The 14,804-nt window shown below is 47.5% G+C and overlaps 1 protein-coding gene across 1 annotated transcript in view; it reads left to right on the forward strand.

Moving 5' to 3' along the window:
- The first annotated feature begins 3,867 nt into the window (after positions 1-3,867).
- Positions 3,868-14,804, forward strand: part of PHKA1 (phosphorylase kinase regulatory subunit alpha 1) — a 140,602-nt gene continuing 129,665 nt past the window's right edge. The window contains 2 exon segments of the mRNA XM_077485894.1: positions 3,868-3,994; positions 11,869-11,973. Coding sequence (XP_077342020.1) covers positions 11,896-11,973 — 78 coding nt within the window. The 5' untranslated portion in view covers positions 3,868-3,994; positions 11,869-11,895.

The raw sequence follows: 14,804 nt of genomic DNA on the forward strand, positions 1-14,804 counted from the left end.
CCTTTTTTTTACATTAAAAATCTCAAAAATGATTGCAAATGATGAAAAACCATTAGAAAAATATTTTAAACAATTGCAATTGCAAGTGGACAATCCACAACTTGTGGCAAGTGACGTGGCAGGTGGCAAGTGATGTGGCAAGTGGACAATCCACAACTTGTGGCAAGTGACGTGGCAGGTGAAGTGGCAAGTGACGTGGCGAGTGGACAATCCACAACTTGTGTCAGGTGACGTGGCAAGTGGACAATCCACAACTTGTGGCAAGTGATGTGGCAAGTGGACAATCCACTTGTGGCAGGGGATGTGGCAAGTGACGTGGCGAGTGGACAATCCACAACTTGTGTCAGGTGACGTGGCAAGTGGACAATCCACAACTTGTGGCAGGTGATGTGGCAAGTGATGTGGCAAGTGGACAATCCACTTGTGGCAGGTGACGTGGCAGGGGACGTGGCAAGTGGACAATCCACAACTTGTGGCAGGTGATGTGGCTGGTGACGTGGCAAGTGGACAATCCACATCTTGTGGCAGGTGACGTGGCAGGTGACGTGGAAAGTGGTGTGGCAAGTGGACAATCCACAACTTGTGGCAGGTGATGTGGCTGGTGACGTGGTAAGTGGACAATCCACAACTTGTGGCAGATGGCATGGCAGGTGACGTGGAAAGTGGACAATCCACATCTTGTGGCAAGTGACGTGGCAGGTGATGTGGCAAGTGACGTGGCAAGTGGACAATCCACAACTTGTGGCAGGTGACGTGGCAGGTAATGTGGCAAGTGATGTGGCAGGTGATGTGACAAGTGGACAATCCACATCTTGTGGCAAGTGACGTGGCAGCTGACGTGGCAAGTGACGTGGCAAGTGACATGGCAAGTGGACAATCCACATCTCGTGGCAAGTGACGTGGCAGGTGATGTGGCAAGTGACGTGGCAAGTGGACAATCCACAACTTGTGGCAGGTGACGTGGCAGGTGATGTGGCAAGTGACGTGGCAGCTGACGTGGCAAGTGACGTGGCAAGTGGACAATCCAAAACTTGTGGCAGGTGACGTGGCAAGTGACGTGGCAGGTGACGTGGCAAGTGATGTGGCAAGTGGACAATCCACAGCTTGTGGCAAGTGACGTGGCAAGTGGACAATCCACAACTTGTGGCAGGTGACGTGGCAGGTGACGTGGCAAGTGAACAATCCACAACTTGTGGCAGGTGACGTGGCAAGTGACGTGGCAGGTGATGTGGCAAGTGACGCGGCAAGTAGACAATCCACAACTTGTGGCAGGTGATGTGGCAAGTGACGTGGCAGGTGATGTGGCAAGTCACGTGGCAAGTGGACAATCCACAACTTGTGGCAGGTGATGTGGCTGGTGACGTGGCAAGTGGACAATCCACAGCTTGTGGCAGGTGGCATGGCAGATGACGTGGAAAGTGGACAATCCACATCTCGTGGCAAGTGACGTGGCAGCTGACGTGGCAAGTGACGTGGCAAGTGGACAATCCAAAACTTGTGGCAGGTGACGTGGCAAGTGACGTGGCAGGTGACGTGGCAAGTGATGTGGCAAGTGGACAATCCACAGCTTGTGGCAAGTGACGTGGCAAGTGGACAATCCACAACTTGTGGCAGGTGACGTGGCAAGTGAACAATCCACAACTTGTGGCAGGGGACGTGGCAAGTGACGTGGCAGGTGATGTGGCAAGTGACGCGGCAAGTAGACAATCCACAACTTGTGGCAGGTGATGTGGCAAGGGACGTGGCAGGTGATGTGGCAAGTCACGTGGCAAGTGGACAATCCACAACTTGTGGCAGGTGATGTGGCTGGTGACGTGGCAAGTGGACAATCCACAGCTTGTGGCAGGTGGCATGGCAGATGACGTGGAAAGTGGACAATCCACATCTCGTGGCAAGTGACGTGGCAGGTGATGTGGCAAGTGACGTGGCAAGTGGGCAATCCACAATTTGTGGCAGGTGACGTGGCAGGTGATGTGGCAAGTGGACAATCCCCAACTTGTGGCAGGTGCCGTGGCAAGTGACATGGCAAATGCAAGTGTACAACTGCTCTCTATGCTGCTGCTGCTCACTCTGATCAAAATAGCAGAAATAGTTAAAAAAAATGCTTTGAGAGCTTGGGGAGGGTCTACATGATGTTATCTTTATAAACGCGTTTAAACGCAAACGCGTCTAAACGCATCTAAACGCGTCTAAACGCGGCATGCAAACGCGGCAAAACGCGCGTTTCTAAACGCGCGTTTCAGCTTTTTTTTAACAGAGGTTTCATCTGCGTCTCGTGTGCATGAGGCCTAATTCATGAACGTGTATTTTTTTTTCTAGAAACAATTGCGTTTGAAAGACCGCTGCGCAAATACGGCGCGACATAAAAAATTGCAACGACTGCTGTTTTATTCTCTAGGGTCTCTGCTAAAAAAATAAATAAAAAATAAATAAATGATAATATATATATATATATAATGTTTGGGGGGGGGGGGGGGTTCTAAGTCATTTTCTAGCAAAATAAAAACACTGATTTAACCACTTGCCGCGCTCCCTATAACAGATACATGGCGGCATAGTGGTTTCAAAATCCTGACCAGACGTCATATGACGTGATCAGGATTTTGAGCCGCTGCGTGCCCCTGATCGCGACGATCGTTGTTGCGGGATGTCAGTCTGACACCCTAAAACTACGATCTCGGTAAAGAATCTCAGAGGTAGACTCTTTACCACGTGATCAGCCGTGTCCAATCACGGCTGATTACAGTGTAAATAGGAAGACCCGGTGATCGGCTTCAGTCTGTCAGACGCAAGTAGAGGAGAGCCGATCGGCTGCTCCTCTGACGGAGGGGTATATGCTGATCGATTATCAGCGCAGCCCCCCCAAGGATGCCCACACTGGACCGCCAGGGACGCCACCAGACCACCAGGGATGCCCAGTACAATGTATGCCACCCTATACCACCAGGGATTCCAGTCAGTGCCACAATGGATGCCAATCAGGGCCCACAATGGGCATCACTGATTGGCATGCATTATTGCTTGGCACTGATTGGCGTCCATTAGTACAGTATAATATAATACATCAGTGCCCATCCATGCCCCCTATCAGTGCCCATCCGTGCCACCTATCAATGCCCATCTGTACCGCCTATCCATGCCCACCTGTACCGCCTATCCATACCGCCCATCCGTGCCAGCTATCAGTGCCAATTTGTGCCACCTATCAGTGCCCATCAGTGCCGCCCATCAATGCCAACCATCAGTGCCACCTATCAGTGTCCATCAGTGCCACTTCATTGGTGCCACCTCATCGGTGGCCATCAGTGCCGCCTTATCATTGCCCATCAGTGTAACCCCATCAGTGAAGGAGAAAACTTACTTATTTACAAAGTTTTGAAACTGAACCAAAAAAAAACAACATATTTTTTTCAAAATTTTCGGTATTTTTTTATTTGTTTAGCAAAAAAAAAAAAACGTAGAGGTGATCAAATGCCACCAAAAGAAAGCTCTATTTGTGGGGAAAAATGATAAAAATGTAATTTGGGTACAGTGTAGCATGACCGCGCAAATGTCATTCAAAGTGCGACATCGCTGAAAGCTCAAAATTGGTCTGGGCAGGAAGGTGTTTAAGTGCCCGGTATTGAAGTGGTTAAACTTGTAAACAACAAATGGGGTTAAATTCTAAGGGTGCTCACAGGAGGATGTCCAATCCTATCATTGGGACCTCTCTACCTCTGTCCCTCGCTCGCCCCGCCCCTTCCATATCAATCAAACACCCGAGCCCCGCCCCCTCCACGGCAATCCAACACCCAGCCGCGCCCCTTCCCCCTCCCCGTGCCAGGATTCTCTCCCTCCCTCTCTCAGCGCCCTACTCTCCGGCCACCTTCCTGCCAATCGCGAAAGCCGGTAGGGTGGGGAGGGCGTGTCCTGACAGGCAGAGTGTGTGTTGCGGCGTGATCGGGGCTCTCAGTGGTGGAAGTGCTGGAGAGATCGCTGGACGGACCAAGAGGAGGTAATCACCCCATAGAGGAGAGCGGGGACAATGGAAGAGCGTTGTGTGCAGCCCGGGCTCCATACAATGCTGTGTGCGGGGCTGGAAGTTTAGAGTTTGCTGTGAGATTCGTCATCGTTTGCTTTTGTTTTCTGTTGTTTTATTGTTTTTGATTGGAAGATCTAATGAGTGACATCACAGATCCTTCCGTGTGTGTGTGTGTGTGTGTGTGTGTGTGTGTGTGTGTGTGTGTGTGTGTGTGTGTGTGTGTGTGTGTGTGTGTGTGTGTGTGTGTGTGTGTGTGTGTTGTGCGTGGGGGGAGGCATTTGCCCAGGACACGTGTCTGCAGAATGAAATCCAGACTCAGCCAATCAGAGACCCATAGAAAGGCAGACACCTGCCAAGGGATTGGGGTATCTGTCCATCCAGTCCTGAGAGTTACACAGCTCTGCTGTGTAGCACACAGGCAGGGGCCGCCACTTACAGTCTTATTCACAAGGGTGACGTGACGTGTATGTGTGTGTGTGTGTATATATATATATATATATATATATATATATATATAATTATTTTACCATTATAATCTATGGATCCGATCACTGGATCGTCGTTTTGTGGTGTTTATAAAGTTTATTTTGGTGACACCGATCTTCTTCTTCAAAACTCAAGAAATGTTTAAATCTGAACTCCTGGCAAAGTTCAAACCTACCCTTGCCATGGGGCTCCCCCCGCCGCCCTGCAAGGCTTCCCCCCACCGCCGCCCCGGAAAGGCTCCTCACTGCCCTGCAAGGCTTCTCCTGGCCACCCTTTAGGGCTCCTCCTCGCCACCCTGCAAAGCTCCTTCTAGGCTAGGCTCCTTCTAGAAAAAAGAGAGAGGTCTGGTGGCCTCAGTAACCCACTTCCATCCCTGTAAGATATAATAAAACAAAGGGTTCACCCCGGGACTTTAAATGAAGTGGGTACCGTTCCCGTTAGTAAGCACAGTACATGGTTTAGCCATGGGGCTCCCCCCGCCGCCCTGCAAGTCTCCTCCTCGCCGCCCTGCAAGGGTACCCATCCACCGACCCCCCCCCCCCCAACGCCAACCAGTGCCATCTGCCAGTGACAACTAGTGCCACCGCCAACCAAGGCCACCTGCCACTTTCAAATCAGTGCCACCTGCCAATCAGTGCCACCTGCCAGTGCCAATAGTGTCGCCTGCCACTGCCAACCAGTGTCACTTGCCACTGCCAACCAGTGTCACTTGCCACTGCCAACCAGTGTCACTTGCCACTGCCAACCAGTGTCACTTGCCACTGCCAACCAGTGTCACTTGCCACTGCCAACCAGTGCCACCTGCCAACACCAACTAGTGCCACCACCAATCAGTGCCATCTGCCAGTGACAACTAGTGCCATTGCCAACAAGGGTCACCTGCCAGTTCCAAACCAGTGTCACCTGCCAGTTCCAAACCAGTGTCACCTCCCGGTGCCATCTGGCAGTTCCACGTGCCTGCCAGTGGCAACCAGTGGTGTCACCTCCCGGTGCCATCTGGCAGTTCCACGTGCCTGCCAGTGGCAACCAGTGCCACCTGCCAGTGCCAGCCAGTTCCATCTGTTGCCAGCCTTACTCTTTCTGGTCAGCCCATAACCCTGATGTAACAGCGTTTCAATGGAGTTATTGACTGGGTGCTCCATTGTGAGTTAGGGATAGGGGGTGAAAATGAGTGGCCTTACCCCGGGAGCTGACAATCCATACCACTCCTAAAAAAAAAAAAAAAAAAAAAAAACTGGCTCCTAAATTCAAAGCAAATTTGTCAACCCCTGGTTTACATGTATAGATATCGCCAACAATTGCCAATTTTAAAAAGATACATAAACCAGGAACATTGATACATTCATGTAATAGCAGTCATAGCACACAGGCATCATACTACACGGCGCGTTTCGCGAGATCCAGCTCGCTCTTCAGGTGTGGATGTGTGTAACAATGTGCCACTGAGCTTGACCATGGCAACAGGTGTGCGGTTCCACGACAGTGGCAGCAGGGGCCAAACTGAGAGCAGGCATGGCATGGATATAGTGATGTATCCCTAGAGACCTTGTTAGTCCATAAAGAGTATAGGCTGAGTATGGTGAATATCTTTAGTATAAGAGTAATGTGGTGTTTCTCAATTCCAGTCCTCATGGCCCACTAACAGGTCATGTTTTCAGGCTTTCCATTATTTTGCACAGGTGATTTGATCAGTTTCACTGCCTTAGTAATTACCCCAGCTGTTTTATCTGAGGGAAATCCTGAAAACATGACCTGTTAGTGGGCCATGAGGACTGGAATTGAGAAACACTGCAGTAATGGATCACAGCAAGCAACCTCCAGATTTTCAATCTTACTCTTCCCTGAGGACACACACACAGCTGTGGAGGTTGCTTGCTGTGATCCATTACTCTTATACTAAAGATATTCACTATATTCGGCCTATACTCTTTATGGACTAACAAGGTCTCTAGGGATATATCACTATATCCATGCCATGCCTGCTCTCCGTTTAACCCCTGGCGGGGTCCCATATGACGAGGCACCTGTTGCATGGTCAAGGTCCGTGGCACATTGTTACGCACATCCACACCTGAAGAGCGAGCTGAATCTCGTGAAACCTGTCGGGTAGTATGATGCCCTTGAACTATGACTGCTATTACATCAATGTATCGATATTCCTTGTTTATGTATCTTGGCAGTTGTTGGTGATATCTATACATGTAAACAATTTTACTAGAATAAACCATATACTGTGTTTACTGACCGGGACGGTACCCACTTTATTTAAAGTCCCGGGGCGAACCCTTTGTTTTATTGCAAGGCTCCTTCTCGCCGCCCTGCAAGTCTCCTCTGCGCTCTGCAAGTCCGCCCCCCCCCCCCCCCCGCCCTGCAAGTTGGGGTCACTGTCCTGGCCTCCCTCTGATTTGGCTGACAAGGATTAGCTCTCTGACCCCTGATTTCTTGAGCAAGTCTCTGGATCCATAAAGGTCACCTGACTGTCCTCCCTGATTGTCCGTCCAGAATTTTCCTTCTGTGTCCCCTTGATTTTTTGACCAAGTCTCTGGATCCTATCAGAGTCACCTCCTGGACTTCCTCTGATTGGCTAACCATGTCCAGGGTTTGCCTTCCTTGTCCTCCTGATTGTTGGAGCAAGTCTTTGGATCAGTAGGGTTCACCTTCCTGGCTGACCAGGGTTTTCCTTGTGTGTCATCCTGAACGTCCTGATTGTTTAAGCAAGTCTCAGTATGCGTTGGGGGTTATCTCCTGGCCTCCCTCTGATTGGTTGACCAGGATACCAGGATTTGCGTTCTGTGACCCTTGATTGCTTGAGCAAGTCTCTGGGTCCACTAGGGTCAGCTTGCTGTCCACCCTCTGTCTGTGCAGAATTTAACAACTGTGTCCATGATTGTTTGACCACGTCTCTGAATCCAATGGGGGTCACCCCCCCCCCAGTCCTCCCTCTGCTTGGCTGACTAGGGTTTTCCTTCTATGTCCCCCTAAATTTAAGTAAGTCTCTAGATGCGTTGGGGGTCACCTCCTGAGCTCCCTCTGATTGGCTGACCAGGATTTGCCTTCTAATTGCTTGAGAAGGTCTTTGGATGTATCAGGATCACCTGCTGTCCTCCTCCTGATTGACCAACATGGATCCCTTGCATTCTGTAGCTTTCCCTGGAGCTGAAGGCTATTTTTCTTTGACTTTATAGTGAAGTTCTGCTCTGGGTTGAAATCTGGTGATGGCGATGACCCATCTATACTATACAGTCCATGCTATAGCACGATAAAAGTTTGTACCAATCAGTTGTTGACTACACGGGATTGCGCACAGGGTGGATGTTGTACAATAGAGCGGTGGACGCTCTACTTCCTTATTCCATTCACTCTGTCTACATCGCCCACCTTATCAACACCACAGCAGCTCTATATATTTTTCCCACCATACTCGATAGAAGGTATCACAGATTCCTCCAGCATCCTCTTATTTGCTCTTCATTTCATATATGTTCCCCCTTAAAGGCACAGTCCACCTTTTTTTGCAAAAAAAGGAGGAAGGGTAACACCTGCGATCAAGGCGCATTGACTACGAAAGCCTGCAAAGCATTGCACTCATGATCAGGTGCAATGCACAGGCTCTTGCATGGTTTACCCCCAGCTCCAGGTCTGTGCGGAGGAAGTGTGGTTGAACTGGAGTTGCAGGGAAGTTACCACCCAGCAGATCCTCAAGTACAGATTCCTCTCCAGCAAGGAGAACAATGAGCAGCACAGTAGTGACATTGCCAAATCTTACTCTAGGTCAGGGGTCTCAAAACTTTCTAAACCAGGGGCAAGTTTACTGTTCTTCACACTTTAGGGGGGCCAAACTGTGGCCATTAGGAGTAGAAAAGGTCCCAACTTTAGCAGGGAAAAACCAGTGGGAGTTGTTGCGCCCTATTGTTAGTGTCATTGGGAGGATTCATGTCCCATCATTGGTGGCTTTGGGCCCAATTGTTGGTGTCATTGGGAGGAATTGTGCCTCTTCTGTGGTGTCATTGGACCCAATTGTTGGTGTTAATGGGTCACTGGGAGGAATTGTGCCCCATCGTTGGTGTCATCGGCAGGAATTGTGCCCCATCATTGCTGTCATTGGGAGGAATTGTGCCCCTTCACTGCTGTTAGTGGAGGGGGAAATTAGGCCACATTGTTGGTATCGTGGGGGGGGGGGATGAAATAGTGCCCTAAGGGCCAGATAAAAGCAATTAAAGGGCCAAATTTGTCTCTCTCTCCGGCCACAGGATTTTAGAACTTTAGGCAATAGGTAGATTGTTAGTTATGGCCAAGTGGTACCCTTAACATTTTTTGATGCTTCCGATAAGCCAATTTCCATTTTTTTAATTTAATTAAATTTTTTATTTTTTTAATTCAGGTCCACTCCGATCCAGCACCTCAAACTTAGACTCATCCATCTATTATCATCATCCATCCAAACTTAGACTCGTATATCTCTGTATTTGCGGACAATACAAAGCTAAGCGGGGCAATAACTTCTCCGCAGGATGTGGAAACCTTGCAAAAAGATCTGAACGAATTAATGGGGTGGGCAATTACCTGGCAAATGAGGTTTAATGTAGAAACATTTTAAAAATTGCATTTGGTTGGCAAAAATGTAAATGCAATCTATACACTGGGGGGAGAACCTCCTGGGGGAATCTAGGATGGAAAAGGACCTGGGGGCCCTAGTAGATGATAGGCTCAGCAATGGTATGCAATGCCAAGCTGCTGCAAGCAAAGCAAACAGAATATTGGCATGCATTAAAAAGGTGATTAACTCCAGAGATAAAATAATTCTCCCACTCTACAAGACTCTGGTCTGGCAGCACCTGGAGTATGCTGTCCAGTTCTTGGTTACCAGTCCTCAGGAAGGATGTACTGGAAATGGAGCGAGTACAAAGAAGGGCAACAAAGCTAGCACTGAACTTATTCTCTCTGGACAAGAAACACTTGAGAGGGGATATGATTTCATTTTACAAATACCGTACTGGTGACCCCACAATAGGGATAAAACTTTTCCATAGAAGAGAGTTTAACAAGACTCATGGCCACTCATTAAAATTAGAAGAAAAGGAGTTTATCCTTAAAGTGGGGTGCCCCCTAAAAAAAAAATTTAAAAGTCAGCAGCTAAAAATACTGCAGCTGCTGACTTTTAATAATCGGACACTTACCTGTCCCAGGGTCCAGCGATGCGGGGGAACAAAGCCATCCCTCTTTCCTCGCTCTGCTCGCGGCGCCAGCATTCTTGCTGTGGGCACCTGGCTGTGGCTTCACAGCCGGGCACCCATTGCACATGCGCGAGCCCTGCCACTCGACGTGATACACTGCAGTCATCTGGGACATGTGACAGGTCCCAGATGACTGTGCGGCACCGAGGGAAAGTGATGTCACCAGCCCGGGCAATGAAGGAGGCAGACTACGAGGGACCCCCTAGCAACAGGCATTTAGAGGTGAGTACGTTTTTTTTTTTTTTTTTTTTTTTTTTTTTTTTTTTTTTTTTTTTTACTTTTTATGAATTTTCAGCTATTTTTTTTTTTTTTGGTGGCAACACCACTTTAAACTACCTAGAGGGTTCTTTACTGTAAGAGCGGCAAGGATGTGGAATTCCTTTCCACAGGCGGTGGTCTCAGTGGGGAGCATCGATAGTTTTGCCAAAGGCACTAGTATTACACTGGAGCATTGCAAAATCTCCCAAACTTCCCTTCTGGGTCTACTTGATTAACCAATCTCTAAGTTGAGATAAATGGCCAGGAGTTTTCTAAAAAAATAATAAAATTAAGAGCTACATTTCCCATGATGCTCCATTAGACTGCAGAGTGCCAGAGCATGATGGCAAATGTAGTTCCCAAACATCTGGGGTGCCAAGGTTTGCCATCACTGATCTAGGCCATTCCATTAACTGAACCAGTCCATTCTTTCCTCCCTGCATCCTATTGAGTGCAGGCTTGTGTGTTTATTGTGGTGTTTTGATGACCATATCATGGCAGATGCCAAAAGAGATTCCATACTGGTAAGAGCGGCAATAGACAATGGCTTTATTGTAACATTTTCCTTTTGACAGGATGTGCATACGTATGTATCCTTATATTATGGTGAACTTCATCATCAGTTGTCCATCTTTCTTGTCTTTTGAGCATGTTCTGGAACTCATCTTGCAATTTTTCTGTAAAATGTTCACACTGCTACAGTTTATAGAACGTGTATGTTCTTGTTTATAGTAACTTTTCTTTTTTAAAGGTTAATAATGTCAGAATGGCACAAAGCCAGCTTTATAAAACTGGTTTAGTGTGGAAGAACCCTGACCTCAACCTACCGAACACCTTTTGGGATGGATTAGAATGCCAATAACAAGCCAGCTCTTTCTCATCCTACATCAGTGCCTGACCTCGACCCTACTGAACACCTTTGTGATCAGGTCTTCTCATCCAACAACAGTACTTGACCTCAAACCTACTGAACGTCTATGGGATCAGGTCTTCTCATCCAACATTAGTACCTGACCTCAATCCTACTGAACACCCTTTGACATCAGTGCCTGACTTCAACCTTACTGAACACCATTGGGATCAGGTTTTCTCTTCCAACATCAATACCTGACCTTAACCCTACTGGACAATGTTGGGATCAGGTCTTCTCTTTCAACATCAGAAACCCGACTTAGCAAATGTTCTTCTGGCTGAAAGGGCATGAATTCTTGTGGAAAGCCGCCTCAGAATAGAAGACACAAAGTGGGGAACTACATAATACCGACCATGTTTTGTAATGGAATGTTCAACAAGCTCATTTAGGTGCAACAGCCAGGTGTTCAGAAATATTTTGGCCATATAACCATAGGGCGTCATGTGGTTGACTTGAAAGGAGAACGTCAGTGAAACATAAAAATATGAAAATGAATAACCCATTGAAAGATAAAATGCAAAACCAGCTTTTGCTACAATATTCACTTTCAATCCAGAGATTTTCCCCATAGCATTTGTTGCTGATAAATGTCCTCAGATTGATGGCCAGCGTCATTCAATCCACTACCTCTCAGCTCAGGTAATCCTGGACTCTCCTCCAGCCTGTGACTGGACATTTAAAGGAAAAAGTAGCAAAGTGATGAGCTCCTCTCTCTGTCACCCTGCTTCCACCTGCAGTCAGCATGCTTCTAGTAAACTAATTTGCTCCTTGTGCTGTATCTTATTCTCTCAATCCAGCCATGCTGTACTGGGACTGCAAGAGGCTGATATTGGACCAAATTTATGGACTTGACACCATTTGTATTCATAAAATATATAATGATTACAGTGCTCTATTTATTTGTGTCTAATATGTCTGCCTGGAGTTCAGCTTTTGATGGATTCATTCTATTACAGGGTTCAGAGTCTGACAAGCTGGCTGCAATGAGAAGCCGGAGCAACTCTGGTGTCCGTCTAGATCGATATGCCAAGCTGGTCCAGCAAACCATCCTCTGTCACCAGGTCAGTTCACCAACCTCCTGATTCCTTTGTTGTCCTTTTGCATGTTACGTATTAAGGATTGGTAGATCAAGACTATACCTGTCGCCAAACTTAAGGAGTGATCAGTTAAAAGTATGATGACCATGGCAAAGAATATCAACAACCCCCCCCCCCCCCCATAAATCTTTGGTGTCATTTAGATTGGGAACCACCAATGGAGAATTGCCCTTTAAATCTTGGTCTCCTAGAAAGAATAGACCTCAAACCATTGGTATCAACAGGATTATGGCCACCAGGTGAGAATAGCCCCCCAAATCATTGTCCGTGCAGTTGTGGCCACTAGGGAAAATTTCCCCCCCCCCCCTTAAAAAAAAAAAAATCACTGGTGTCAGGCTATCAGTGGGATCTTGGCCTCCAGGGAATATTAGCGCCAAATCATTGCTAGTAGCAGGATTATGGCCCCCAAGAGCTACCCAAATAATTGGTGTCAGTGGGATTGTGGCTCACTAGGGGAAAATCATCTTCCAGATCATTGGTTTCAGTGGGATAGTGACCACCATGGAAAAATGGCTTTCAAAATTGTTGGTGTCAATGGGATAGCGGACACCAGTAAAAAATAGTTCATCAAACCATTGATGCTAATGAGATAATGGAATGTGGAGGAGAATAGTCCCTCAAATCATTAGTATGGGGCAATTGTGGCCCCCCAGGAGAGAGTTGCCCCCCCCCCAAATCATTGCTGTCAGTGAGATTGTGGCCACCTGGGACAAATAACTCCAACTCAATGATGTCAGTGGGATCTTGGCCTCCAGGAAGGCCAAATCATTGGTATAAGCAGGATTAGGGCCCTGAAGAGAGAATAGCCCCCCAAGTCATTGATGTTAGTGAAATTGTGGCCACCAGAGAAGAATAGACCCCCCCCCCCCAGTCTATCAGTTGGATCTTGGCTTGCAGTTAATAATGACCTCCAGATTATTGGTATCCGCAGGATTATGGCCCCCAAGAGAAAACAGCCACCCAAGTTATTGGCGTCAGTGGGACTGTGCCCCCCCTAAGGGGAAAATAGCCTTCCAAACTATTGGTGTCAGTGGAATAACAAACCCTAGGAAAAAATAGTTCATCCAACCACTGATGCTAATGGGATAGTGGACCCTGCAGGAGAATAACCTCTCAAATCATTAGTGTCAATGAGATAGTGGCCCACAGGAGATTTTAGCCTCTAAATCATTGGTGTCAGTGGGATAAAGGCCTCTAGGCAACAAAAAGCCTCTCAATTATTTGGTATCCGTGGGATCATGACCCTCCAGTAAAGAATAGCCCCCAAATCATTGGTGCTGGTGGGATCATGTCCCTCCAGTAAAGAATAGCCCCCAAATCATTGGTGCTGGTGGGATCATGTCCCTCCAGTAAAGAATAGCCCCCAAATCATTGGTGCTGGTGGGATCATGTCCCTCCAGTAAAGAATTGCCCCCAAATCATTGGTGCTGGTGGGATCATGTCCCTCCAGTAAAGAATAGCCCCCAAATCATTGGTGTTGGTGGGATCATGACCATCAGGGCAGAAGAGCCCCTCAGTTCATCAGTGTTAGTGGCATAATGGTCCCTGGGGGAGAGAGCAGCTCCAAAAATCATTGGTCGTAGTGTAATAGTGGTCTCCTGGTGAGAATAGCCCCCAAATCACTGGTGGCACTTGTCTTAGGACAGGAGCCAGTGCCACCTACGCAGGAAGACTGATGGATTTTCTCTCCCTTTCTGTCCCAATAAGGATGGTGACCAGAACACATACAGGGGTGAATCTCCCCAGTAGCGCCACAGAGAACAATAAATACCTGGCAGGGGTACTGATACAAAAAAAAGTCACATTTGGATACAATTTTTAGAATAAAATGTGGCATCCTAAAAGCCGAGACGTACCGTAATCTGAAATTCTGTTATCGTCTGCTAGCTGTAACTTGCTTGTGATTGCCTTTCTTACCATAATGCATACATATAAGTAGTACATCTGGGGTTACATTGCTGGCATGTATGGCAGCTGGCCTTTGTTTAAAATGGCAAATGTTCATGCTGACTCAGAACCGCTGTGTGCTTACCATAGTGCACCAAAGTGCACACCCTTTTATTTTTTATTTTTTTTTTATTTTTTTTGTAGCATTAAAGGCAACAAAAGTGAGTACACCCCTAAGTGAAAATGTCAAAATTGGGTCCAACTAGACATTTTCCCTCCCCGTATCATGTGACTCCTTAGTGTTACAAGGTCTCAGGTGTAAATGAGGAGCAGGTGTGTTAAAGTTGGTGTTCTCACTCTCTCATACTGGTCACTGTAAGTTCAACATGGCACCTCATGGCAAAGAACTCTCTGAGGCTCTGAAAAATAGAATTGTTGCTCTACATAAAGATGGCCTAGGCTATAAGAAGATTGCAGAGACCCTGAAACTGAGCAGGAGCACGGTGGCCAAGACCATACAGCGCTATAACAGGACAGGTTCCACTCAGAACAGGCCTCAGTCGCTATGGTTGACCAAAGGAGTTGAGTGCACGTGCTCAGCGTCATATCCAGAGGTTGCCTTTGGAAAATAGATGTATGAGTGCTGCCAGCATTACTGCAGAGGTTGAAGGGGTGGGGGTTAGCTTGTCAGTGCTTAGACAATACGCCGCACACTGCATCAAATTGGTCTGCATTGCTGTCTTCCCAGAAGGAAGCATCTTCTAAAGATGATGCACAAGAAAGCTGCGAATAGTTTCCTGAAGACAAGCAGACTAAGGACATGGATTACTGGGACCATGTCCTGTGGTCTGATGAGACCAAGATAAACTTATTTGGTTCAGATGGTGTCAAGCATGTATGGCGGCAAC

This window comes from Lithobates pipiens, unplaced genomic scaffold (assembly GCF_037356315.1).
Source record: "Lithobates pipiens isolate NorthernLeopardFrog02 unplaced genomic scaffold, aLitPip1_a1.2 Scaffold_1, whole genome shotgun sequence".
NCBI lineage: Eukaryota > Metazoa > Chordata > Amphibia > Anura > Ranidae > Lithobates > Lithobates pipiens.